A 13446-nucleotide genomic window follows, 5' to 3' on the forward strand; every position below is an offset into this window, starting at 1 on the left:
TGAAATCAGTCCTTTAGAGACTCCAGAGTTCATTATTCTCATTTCAGTAATTTATAAAAATCTGCTGATTTTTGAGAATGGGAAATAGAAATTTCTAATTGCATATAATTGAATACTGGCATGTCATCCTGAGTAAAAGCTCTGTGCAATACACTTGGGTCTATAATTCTGTCTTCAATTAACTGTCCTCCTGGACAGGTTGCTGTTTCCTTTTCTAAAACATTGGAATCAGCATCTGCTGAAGGGAAACGTAGACTCTAATTGTCTAGAAGAACAGAAGGATCACGGTTGACTCTCCTAACTTTTCCCTGATCTTAAATGGAAATTATGAGACAGAAGATATTTTGATACAGAAAACACATTCAGATTTTTCTGCTCAGTTGTTCCCAGTTGCTGTTCCTACAACCATCACAAGCCATTAGCTCTGTAGCCTCACAGGCATTGCTCTGTGGTATCTTTTTTGAAGTACTTACCATATCTTAGTCTTAAATGTTAAATATTCTTATTCTACCAATGAAGTGTTTGATGAAAAATGCTACATTTACTAAAAATGTCAAAAGATTTCCTGACCTAAGGTATGCATTTATGGTAGGTGTGAGGGAAGTATTTATGCAACCATATTTGCATTTAGGATTTTTCTATGGATGCACATTATTCCCAATACATATTTCTAAAGGGACTGTCATCTGGGTTTCACAGTATCTGTAAGTGAACTTTGTGCCCAAAAAAGGATTATTTACATTTTGATGTCATTAGATTAAAAATGGTATGTAATAACATAAGATCAATTCTCACTTAAGCTTGACTCTGCAGGTTTTTTTTATTACTATATCACCGGAATATGGGGGTTAAACAATGCCAGCAAGATATTACCCTCATACAGAGATGCTTTCTGTGAGGTGTTTGAGTAGAAATATTAACTAGAGCCTATTAAGATAATGACATGCTGAATTATCACTAGGACTGATGAAAACAGTAATTAAACATTACAGCTTGCATGTGTCATCATTACCTTATTTTCCTTACAAAATAACAGATGGTTTTAGGTATCACACAACATGAACAGCTACTAACAGTGATGGTGATAAAATCACAACACACTCAATGATATCAGTGCCAGCACTTCTAGGATAAGAAGTGTATAAACATATCTGGAGTGGAATAGGTGTAATTCATGCTTTAGCTCAGCCACAGTGGGTGCAATTGTATTTCTTACTTTAATCCAGGCAGCTACCTTTTGAAGAAAACAGGGTGCATTTTCACAGTAGCCATCCATCAGACAAGATGCAAACTGAAACTGCCTCAGGCAACAAATGAAATATCATGGAAGTGACAGTTTGGTTATTAAGAGAGGTTTCTTCACATTACAGAGCCTTGATATGACCTGATTTGATCCACATTTATTTCCTGGAGGGGTGTGTACATAGAAAGAACAATTCTGGGAAGCCCTGTAAGGGAGTGCAGCCTCAAAGTCTCTAGTGAAACACAACAAATGCCTTTTCAATCTTTAGCTATGATATCATTTTCTCTTGCAGCTTTCATACAATTGGTAGGATTTCTTTGCCTGAGCAAATGCATATACTTAACACAGTGAGAAAGGTTAAAGTGAAATGAAAATTTTGGAGTACTTTCTAAAACAGTCAACTCAAACAAGGAACAATCCAGAAAAAATATAAAATAAAATATAAAGCAATAAAACCACTTTGAAGTATTTTGCTGTATTTTTTTTTCCTTAGCACTTGAAATAAAATATTTGTTAGGTAGGACTGGTTTTAAACCACAAAACTCCTCTTCAAATTCACGGGAAAATTTAAACTGTGCTTACTACTGGACAGCTTGTGTTTGTTTTTTCCTAAAGGCTGGGATGTCAGAAGACCGCAGTTTCCAGTAAAATACATCAGTTTGCCTGTATGAATCAAGACACTCGCTGTATGTAAAAGTCATCAACAAAGCACAAAATCACAGAATCATTGCTGCAGATTTTCTTGAGACTGTTACACCTGCTTTATGTTGCTAAGCAATAAATTGGAATTCTTTGAATTTGCAAAAATTACCATTCCAATGGATTAATTTCTGAGACAAGAACACAGCACAGGAATCATAGAACTGATTGCTCCAATGACAACCTAATGACATCCAAGGAGGGTGTTCCCTGTTGCCTCTTGTTGTTACAGGAGAGCCTGCAGAGCTCTTGAATACTGTAGAACAGAGTAAAACCATCAGCACAACAACTAAAACCTTTTCAGCTATGAGGAGTGGTATCTCTTGCTGCTGCTGTCAAACTTCCAACATGGTAGAACCCAGCTAAGAGAAGATGCATGCATCAGTGAAAAGTAAAAAGAAAAAGAACAAATCCAGCATAACAAGCAAGAGAAAAGGAAGTTAATCAGATTTCTGGATGTAGTAGAGCAAAGGGGAACTGCAGATCATGGGGCAACAGGCTGAAAGTAGTGAAAGAAAAAGAAATCCTCAGGTGAGAGTTCAGCTGGTCTAAGTCAGCGTAGCCCCAGGGAAGTTACGCTCACTTAGGCCTGGTAGGAATCTGGCTCAGCAACCTGAAAAAAGAAAGGGAAAAACTGATAAACAAGAAAAGACTGAGACTGAGCAGAAATATAGATATATATGTATTTCCCTTCTTCCGGGGAGAAGGAAGAAAATTCTTGTCGATGAAGCTGAAAGGGTGGGAGAACAGACAACTTAGCAGGAAGACAAAGCTGGAAACACAAAGCATAGGAAGCAAAAAGAAATAAACATTGAAACCAGGAAATGGCAACATTGCCTGGTGGGAAAGAAAGAATCTTAAAGATATCCAGAATGAGGTGGCAGAGAGAAAAATTATGTGCGTTTAGGAATTTGACTTCCTATTGAGGCTACTGCTTCTTGCATATGCCCATCAGAAGCACTTTAATATTGGTCTTGGTTCACTGTTACCTATTCGTTTTTATTCCTCTGACACTGCTAAATACCATTAAGTGTAGATCAAGATTCCTGGAATATACACTTCTGGATCACTGTTACCATTTTTCCACTAGACAGACAGATTTTTTGAGGTATGATAATCTCTTCATCTCCCCATCATCACTGCAACGTGAAAAAATTCTTCAGTCAATGGGTATTCTTGTAGTAAATATGGAGGGGGAGAGTGTATGAAAAGAAAAAATACCCAGAATATCATAAAAACCCTCTAATATTTAAAACAGAAATGTCATCAGCTAAAGTTATTATTTCTGTTAATTGTTTCCCATCCACCCTAGTGTTATTAAATAAGCACTGTTTACAAGCCTCTACAAGCCTGCACAATATGTATACACAGAGCCCTACAGCAAAAATGCATTTATGTACTATTTGCAGTAATTATCTAAACATATGAGCCTATCTTATTATACCCATTACTATGTGAAGCAAACACCAGATCCCAGACTGAAGATATTCTTTAACTGGGTTTGTAACCCAGTGATTGGAACACTTGTCTAGAAAGGACAGCCTTATCTCCATAATGTATGCACTTAAATCAATACCCACGGCACTGAGTGCATTTCTAATTATTTATTTATTTTAAAAACAACTGTGCCTGCATGGGCAGGCTATACAACATTTCTGTATTGTTTAAATGGTTTGCAGCTAACTTGCTGGGCCAGTCTTCCATCTATACAAACTTTTCCAATACAAGATGTACAAATGGCTAGTGTTAGGTTTGTGTGTTTGTCCTTGCTTATTAAACAAGACATTTCCTAGATTAATCAGCAATAGAGTAAGGTTACAAGCAGTGGAGCTTGCCTGAAAAATACAGAGCTTTTAATTTTTTTTTTTAATTTTTTTTACATTGAAATCTTGTGAATCCCAACACTCATTTGGAATAGGAAAGCTGCCCTTGTCCAACCAAAACAAGACAGCATCCTGTGATGCAGCTGACTATGCAGAAGATTAATGATCCTTTTCACTCTTGTTTTGAACAGAAATGCTACTCTGAGGCTGAACATGTTTTCCTTATGAAAACACAATTATTGGCGCAGGGCTGTGAAAAGTTCCAGTTTTGAGCTTATACTTCTCATACTCTGTAGCTCTCATACCAATCTAGTAATGAAAATTAGGGTCTTAAAGCTAAGTAATTGCTCTGGGGAGCGTGGAAACTGGAGATAATATACAAGTGATGACAGCAAATGTAACGTGCATCTGTAACTGAACCTCGTTAACAAAAAGAACAACTCCCAATTGCAAAATCCTGATCATACCACTCGACTATAATACATAAACATTAAAACACAGCAGCTCCTCATGCTGCATATATCTATATACTATGTTTATATAGATGTATGCAGATAAAAAAAATACACCCATGTACACACACATTCTAACACCACACAGAGAGAGACACACAAATAGGCTTAAGTTTATAAGCAAAGAGTAGGTGCAAAGAGCATCCACAGAGAGGACACTGTGTTATGCTGGACAAACCCTGTGTTGCCACTGAAACGTACTCACCATTTGCAGAAGATCAGAAGAAACCATCTGCATGCAACACATTGCTGTTGCCAAAGCACAGACAATAGTGGAGATGATATTGAGAGCGCACACACTGAACAACAGGTCCTGCGAAGAGACATCAGCAGAATATCATCTCTTATCTCAGGGACACAAAGGACAGGAAATGCTTGAGGAATTTGATAACAAACACTCTCAACTGCTATCGATTAATATGGTCCCAAATAACTGGGTAGAACACATTTAGCTTGTAATCTTTTTCAGGTAGCAATCCACAAAGGCAGCAATTACAGAAACAAACATCTTCCCTTTCCCAGTTCTCGCAAGACATTTTCTATTAGATATTTCCTCAGAAATATTGATATTCAAATTCTCTTTTTTTCCCAAAAAGACAAATTAATCTTTCACAGTCAACTCCAAGCTGCAGCTATCACAAAAAAGATCCTATGAAAGACACCTCTGATTAAAAACCACATGCAGAAATATTATTGCTTTGAGTAGTTGAAATCTACAACGTAGGGTTGTGTGTTAAAAAAATTCTAGTATGAAATAGAGACTTATCCTATGTCAGAAACTCGATGCATCTGAAATATTTTTATATGAGAGAAAAGCAGTGATTACACACCCAGATATTTCACCATCTACTGATGAATTGAGTACCTATGGTCGTATCGTTGGCTTGCTTTTCTAAAGAAAAAGAAGCTTAAAATAGAACACAGAATATTGGTATAACAAGTAGAATAAAGGAAAATAAACATTTGAATTAAAATGGAACATTTTTATAGCAATGGTACCACTAAAAATAAAGCATCTGTCTCTCCCAATCACTGGATTTGCATTTACCGTCTTCACGGCCAGTGAAAACACATGAAAAGAATTTAGTGTGCTGGCATCATTTCAAAACTGCTACAATCCTTGTACAGAAACATACATGGCTGCTGTGGCTATTGTGTGACTCAGTTCTCTGAATAGCCAGTAAAAGCATTTGAGAAAAACCAGTGAGAACAAATGAAAAGCTAATTTAAAATTGCTACAATACCATGAGTAAAAAGCACTCACTGTGTAAAGAACATTCCATAGGATCTAATTTTAAAATAGTACTTTATTCACTGCCAGTGCATGAAATAACTTCTATGCTATAAATTGCTTTGTTTTCCCCAACAATTCTGAAACAAATGATAGAAAGGTGCAGATTTACTCCTGCCACTGTAATTGCTTGCTCCTCAAGTGACCTTCATTTGAAGATGGAAATGCCAGCCATGGGAACCAGGCAGACAATAAATGGGCCAAAAAGTTTTAGTCATTTAATAACTTACACTGAGCCAGATTTGCTCTTGCTGATCTGGTCAGTAGTTTTCTGTCTTCTTGGCCAGCCCCTCAGCCAGGGGAATAACGAATCATCAGCATTAACAGCAAAATACTGGAAGGGCCAATCACTATGTCACTTACAGAAGGTGATGCAGAGGACTCACTCAAAGTCACACAGACCCACTTAGAGCATTCAAATGGAGGTAAACAGGCAAAGTGATCCCTGGAGACCCAATTTGTTAACAGTGGCAAAAAAAGGAGATTGAGATCCTTCATGTTCTGCTTTCCACATACAAACCTGGTAAAGAACACTGAGGCAGAGACAAGATCTAGGGTAGAAAAATAGGACAACTTCCTAGTAGGAAGAAACATCATCCATTGCCTACTACAGCCATTTAAATACAAAAAATATAGCCAATCTGAGTTCATAACTTAATACCATTTATACTAAATAATAAAATCAAAGTTCCAAATTAGAATGCAAAGTGTCTCTAAGACCCTCATACAACTTTACACATTCCAGGACAGACTTAACTGTGCCTCTAAGTCTCATGACAGATGTTTCTCTCAGCTGTTCCTAAAGACCCCACAGCTTTATCCCACTATTCCAGTGTTTATTTTTGCCATCAGTGCCCTGGTTATGTCCATCCCACAGATGAAACCCATGGCTTCTTTTCTTCCATAGCTCTTGAGAACAGGCTGTTACACAGCAGACTTTTATACCTTTGAACTCTATTAGCACTCCTGAAGCCTTTTCCACCTTTACTGCATGACATATTGACACCATTTTCTCCAATTCTCAACTGAAATCAACTTCCTAGGCCTCTGATCCTTTTCATTAAGCTAATTTGTTTCACCCCACCTGGGCCTACATTTTTCCTTAAATGCAGAATCCTAAACTAGGCACAGCTGAAGGCCTTGCAAACACTGACTCTAGTGTGAGGATTATTTCTTGTGCCTTACAGGCTACACTCATCCCTACCCACCCCGAGACATTCCTTGGCACACTGGGACAGCTGTGCTCCATTTGTTACTCAGCATTATGCTTTTGATGTAGGGCAGGGATTACTGCCCACAGGAACAGCAGCCTCTTTCCACACACTCCTTTCCAGGCTAAGCACACAATTCCTCTTCCTGCTACAATCTCTTTGAAGGTGAAGGAACAACCAGAAAATTCCAAATGCAGGGATGAAGAGTTTTTATGCATTTCATAAAGATCAATAAGGACCAGACATGTAAAACGCTGTAAGTCTAAAGTATTAACAGAGACAGTAATAACTGAGCAATGATTGTGGAGGCCGCACCACCACTAGATATTTCTTAAAGCAAGACTGCTTCTTTATTTGTTTTGGCTTTTTTATCCTGAAGTCTGTTTCAATTCAAACAGGAATCAAGCCACAACCCACCCTTCTCCTCTGCTCCCCACTCCCCCCACCCTCCCCAAACATTAATCAGCCTCAGGCAATTTACCATTTTCAGGAAATTCACTCCCTGTGCCCTGTAGAAAAAATAATTAGGTAATCCATGACACTCATTTATTCAGCTGTAGATAAAAAGTGAGCAGGAACTAAAGCCCTCCACAGCCAAGCACACTGCCAGAAGGACAGGGTAGGTGCTTACAGACAGCAGCTGGAACAATGACAATTAAGACGTCCTTTAGGAAATGTCTGTGAAAAACGATTGCAACAGGGGCAATCGTAACTCCCCACAGCCCCAGCCCCAGCCACCTACATTTATAGGTGCCTAAAGGAGCAGGAAATCTGTACTAAATACAAAATCAGGGAGGTTTAGTAACAGATCTTTAGCTGACATCTACCAGAACACTAATCAGAACACACAACATGTGAATCTCTAATGGTACGAAATACAATTCTCTGTTCCTCAGAAATGGCTGAAACCATTTTCTCTTAGATGCTGTCTTTGTCTTTTTAAGACAAAACTCTGATTCTTCAGCATGTTTATATGATAATTAGTGCTCTGATAAGTATAATGTACTAGGGAGAATTAATCTTCTACAGGTTATATATACAATTTTCTTCATACACCTTAGCTCACTAGCTGCAGAGGACACAAATCCCCTTCAGAGTGGAATCAGCTGTCAGAATTGCCTGGAACCATGCCTAGATCAGTCCAGAGATACATGCACAGCAGTCAGACAGCACTGTGAGCTGTTTCTCTGTGGCCACTTATTTTCCCAAGTAGGTCCCTCACTAAATCTTAAAAGTGGTGCTAAAATTTAGTACTGACAGTGAAAAAAGCAAGGTTTCATGGTTGCAATATTCCATTTATACTACAACTTGAACAATTGCCAAATTAATGGTGCCAGCACCTGCATAACTGTTTATCATGCTTTTCCTCCATAATAACAGACACCTTTGACTTGTGCTGTGTTCCCAAAGGATACCTGTGCATTCCCAAACCTTCTTCATACTATCATTTCCCATACATCTAACTTAGGGACAGAACAGGTATTTTTTCTTTTTCCTAATTCAAGCTGTTTTCACTATTATTCTTTTGACACTGTTTTTGTGATACTGCACCTCAGTTCTTCCTTTGTTAGCACAATTAAAATAATGCATAAATGTATAAAAATGCATGTTCTATAAATGTGTAGCCCAAAATCCTGCAGAGCAGATTAAAATAGGAGATTTATTACAAAACCTGAGTATTATTTAAAATCTGAATGTTTAATTGCAATATTTTAATATTCTGTATTCAAAAAATGTAATTTTAAGATATAATTAATTGAGAATATAAAAACTCACACTGCAATATGCTCAAAAAGTAATTTTTCCTAAAAACTTATTTTCTTTGTTTTCCATCAAACTGCTGGGTGATAAAGCAGTCAGATGGTATCAAACTGGAATAAGTAAAAAATTGGTGATTGCCACATTGATAACTCAACTGTAGAAACAATCATTTAACAAAGCAATTTAGAACAGCTGTTAGCACATGCAATTACCTGACAGAAGCAAAGAGATGAGATAGAATCTAAAATGAAAAATGACAATGGCACGAATCCCATCAGCCAGTGATGGGTGCACTGACAAGCTGGTCCTTTATAACCAATGAACCCTCACTCTACACGTGTTCACCCTCCTGAAATTCTATCCTTCAGAACATCATCTGTACCTCCTATCACAGCAAATACAAAGCAAAACTGGAATAGTATCACTTCACTCTAATGGTGGGCCACACCCATAGAGTTCCTTCAGCTTAGAAACCAATTTAAAACTGCGTTTGTCTCTAATAGCAGTTATCTTTCAAAACCATCAAGTAAGCCAGGCTAAACCAGGAATATCTGGACATCTTCAAAACTCAACTCAAATGCAGACTTTGGTAAGTATTTAGTCACTCTCTTGCTTCTCCCTATCATAGCAATAAACTGTACTGTAAGTTAAGTTACACGCATGAACATCAAAGCACAGAATTTGTCGCTCAGTACAGACCACACCACACAGATAAAGCACCATTACCTCAAAATATTCACTCTGCCAAGTACTATATAGAAAATTAATCAGCTGTGCTGCTTACATAGAATGAGAAACTGTATTTAAACCTCTTTTGCTCTAGAAAGACACAAAGTACATCCATTTCATCTTATGAGTTCCAGTCTGCTCAACAGTATTGAGCTGACAGCTCTCTGTACAACACACTCACATTTTGCTGGCTGAATGGATTTTTTTCCTGTGGAAATAAAAGATTTGTAGTCTTTGAGGTTCTTGACACTTTTGAGACCTTAGCCAATATACGATGAAAGAAGCAAAATCAGCTTGCTGATGTGTAAAAGGAACACTCTGTGAGCAACAGCCCTGAGCACATGGATCTCAGCATCCCCAGCGATCGATGGCTAAAAGTGGCTCCACGGCTGAAATGCTGTGGAGATGATTTCTTTTCTCCTTGATTGACTTCAATTATAGTGCTTCATTTCTTATACTACTGTATCCTGAAAAGAGATAATGAGCAGCAAAGCTTTTTCACCCATGAAATTAGTGCCAATGTACTTCTTTTATTCAAGAATTCAAGGACAACAATCCTTTTAACTCAAAACATAACTTTAGCTGTTCTCACTGGATACATCTACAAAAACACTGGGAAAAATATCTGCTCTACTACAAGGAAGGCTCAAGAATTAATTCTGAGTCAAATGGGTCTCAACCACACATTGCATTGTAAGTGGAGAGATAATCAACACTTCATATAATAGATTTAAGGTTTGAAAGTACAGTGTAATTCACTATTTTATCACATTTTTAAGAAGCAGTCTACAGTGCACTGCTACTTAAAAATAAACTGAAAAATGTCTTCTCTGCTTGCACTCAAGTTTGCATACCTTCCAACTCAGGTGCTGCATTAAATTTAGTACTGGGATATGATAGTTAGAGACTACTAAAAGGCTAAGGTTTCATAACATAACTGGACAAGGATGGAATAAGCAGATTCCAGTCATTCAAAGAGGCACCTTTTCAGCTGTGAGAGAAGTTTCCAACCATATTCACTCATTGTCCAAGCTATTAACAGAAAGAAGTATGAGGAAGGAAAAGTAGCTCAGCTATTCAGAGTAAAAACGCCCACCCTGATCCACCCTATTTTTGATGGTCTTGGTGTGGTAAATACACTCAGAATGTAGGGAATCTTTTCAGCTGCCTGTAAATGAATGTGAAACAAATCCAGCATTTAAAAATCTGATCTGGAATTACTTTTTCTGTGCTGAGCTTTATCCAATTTTAAGTAGCTTATGAAGCCTTTCAGGTAAGTCATTCAGTAAAATTAATAATATTGCATTTGGTCTTACAGTAAACACGAGGAAAGACTGTTCTCATAACTCTAAAGAACGTGCTAGGAGCCATCCTCCTCTGTTTTGCAAGTGGAAGCACCTTCTTCTGAATGAAAAAAAAATTAAATATATGAGTAGACTTGATCATCAGGAAATTCAGTAACAATAAATTTGGATTCAAAGGAGAGGAAAGGAAAGAAAGTATTCACACAGAAGACTTCAAGAGCCCTGACCTACATAAATCTTTAATAGAGATGCCTAACTAATGAATGCAATCAGAAACCTGAAAGAGCCATTTACTATTTATATTGCACTTGAACTTTAGCAGCTCCAAACCAAATATTTATGCTGAAGACAGAGGAGGGAATCAGCTTCTCTCCTTGCCTGATAGTCACAAAAGCATTCTACAGATGCACCTTAAGTAAAGTAGGAACCAATTATGTAAATAACAAATCTATAAATTCACATACATGTCTGCAGGTATTCTAGACTGTGTAAGCTGCTAAAAGTAATTAAAAATACTCACCTGGATCATTACTAAACCAAAACAGCATAACGTTCCCCTCTTGCATGTCAGTATCAGACAGCAACAATACATTACAAAATAATTCAAACTTCTAAATACCTAACTTCATCCTCTGAAAATGTTGCACGTATATCTTAAGTTCAGAATACTCTGAGTTTAGAAAGAAGACAACATTTTCACAGATGAAAGATGTCAGGAAAATTTAGATATTTTACTTTAATTAACATGACAAGAAAAACTCAGATCCTTAAAATTTCATCCACTTCCTGTAGAAAAACAGATTAAGTTGATGTTATTGAAACTGCATCCTAAATCCATCCCATCTGTGGTCATCATCTCATTTTTGGACACCTGATTCTTAATAAACCTTTTAAACTCTTTTAACTAATTTTGTAATAGATAGGATTTGCTTGTGCCTTCATTTGGCTTTAATTAAACCAAGTAACTTCCTAATATAGGATAAAGCTGTTCTAGAAGTATGGTTGCTGTAAAAAAAAAAAAAAAAAAAAAAAAAACCAAGATACTAGGACACTGACATCCTTTGGAAGCACAGATCATTGACCCTGAGTATCCAGAGGAAAGCAAAGAACCTTATTTTCTGGAGCAGTTTAGGAACTACTAATGCAGGAAACTGTAAAAACCCCTATGTCTCCTAGTGAAATACAGAAACCAGGAAGTCTCTCCACTGTAAAACAGGGTAGATGGATCACACTTGGGTGCCTGCAGATCTTAATAGCAGTTCATCACATCATACAACTGTGCTATTTTTACTGAGGTGTGCAGACAAGACTACAAGTATGGCATCATAAATATAATTCTAACCCTACCAATTCAACACCCTTGAGTGGGCTGAGACCCCATTACAACAGTGAAATGGCACAGTATTTTTCTCCATTTTGCTGTAACATCTAATTTTGTGCTGCAATCCCACTATTCAACTAATCTCAGAAACCAGCACTTATAGATCAGCCAGCATTTGCAATCACTACTCGTATCTATACATGTGCATATGTGGGACCATACATACTGCAGTGGTAGCTCCTCTGCCTCCATTAAAAGGTTTGAGTAGTTTATTCAGGGCTTGAAATGAAGAAAGAAGGAGGACTGATTTACAAAAAAGCACACAGAGATGGTTCATTGCAGAAACAACAACAAATTTAGAGATTTTTCAAAGCAATTATAAACCTCCCACTCAATATCATGCAAGGCTCAGTTAACATACACAGGACCAGGAGCCACTGCTGGTTTTCCTTGTCCTGTTTGATTGCCTGGGAACAAGATCAGACAGGTGATATGTGCTGGATTGTTCTGTTCATAGTGAAGCTCCACAGCTGCTACCACCAAAATCCCACAGATGACTTAGTGGAAACGAGATTTTTACCCCACCTGCAATAAAGAGGAACACGGAACCTACATAATGTTATAAATTAAATGTATAACCTTAACTCGGGTTCTCTACATTTTCTCACCCTCTGGCTCCTCAAACAATTAATACAATTGAGCTTTTGGTACTAAAACATGTTTCTTTAAAATCACATTGTAGTTGTTAATTGTAATTAAAGAGAGTGAGCCTTATTACTGTCAGCTGTTACCTAATGAGTTGTAACTTTTTTTCTTATGGGCTTAGTAGAACACTGTTCTTAAATTTATAGCCAGGAATCAGAGCTAAGCCAAAGAGAAAGCAAATGTAGAATTAAAACTGAAAAAGATGTAAAAAACTTTCTGAAAAAGTTATTTTCCTAACTACCCTTTCTTAGACGAAAAGTTCTGAACATAATTAAACTTGCACTCAGATTATACTCATGGGAACTCCTATGCTTAAACCCATTTTCTTGTAGTGTAAGTTGATATGTCAATTCCCTTTATAAATGATTGTTATATCGTAGAATAAATCAAATTTTGTGCTTGTATTCTGATTGCTGTATTGGTTAGAATCCTTGTTTTTATTTTCAGCATATGTCACTTCTACTCACTCCATATGCTGATAAGGTCCTCCAAAGATAAACAGTTGTTTTCCCTCTCATTAAAGTTTACCTTGCTGACATATTTACAGGAAGCTAACATATGCACCCTCAATCTTTATTTTCATGCGATTAACAAGTCAGCTTTTCCTGAATGACAGGTTCATCTTTCTGCATCTGTCATACTTTGAGGAATGTCCTTCTCGGAAGTTACTTTCTTGTAATACATTTCACTGAAGATTGTTTTGTTTTGACCAACAATGTCAAGTTATGCTTCTTTTCCACTTATTAAACTCCTGCTACCAAGTAGGTTTTTGCTCAGTTACCTTTGTCATGCTGATTAAAACCTGAGGCAGAGTTCTTACTTAATTTTAGGGCCATATAAAAATATT

The 13446-nt window shown here is 37.1% G+C and overlaps 1 protein-coding gene across 4 annotated transcripts in view; it reads right to left on the reverse strand.

Annotated features, from left to right (window-relative positions):
* The window catches only part of ENTREP2 (endosomal transmembrane epsin interactor 2), an 87954-nt gene that overhangs the window by 17252 nt on the left and 57256 nt on the right, over positions 1–13446 (reverse strand). For 3 of the 4 annotated variants that reach the window (XM_053954634.1, XM_053954632.1, XM_053954631.1), the window contains exon 5: positions 4483–4590. The exons of the other annotated variant lie outside the window; for it this stretch is intronic. In XM_053954634.1, coding sequence (XP_053810609.1) covers positions 4483–4590 — 108 coding nt within the window. The remainder of the gene's footprint in view (positions 1–4482; positions 4591–13446) is intronic. 4 annotated transcript variants of the gene reach the window in all.

Source organism: Vidua chalybeata, chromosome 13 (assembly GCF_026979565.1).
Source record: "Vidua chalybeata isolate OUT-0048 chromosome 13, bVidCha1 merged haplotype, whole genome shotgun sequence".
Lineage (NCBI taxonomy): Eukaryota > Metazoa > Chordata > Aves > Passeriformes > Viduidae > Vidua > Vidua chalybeata.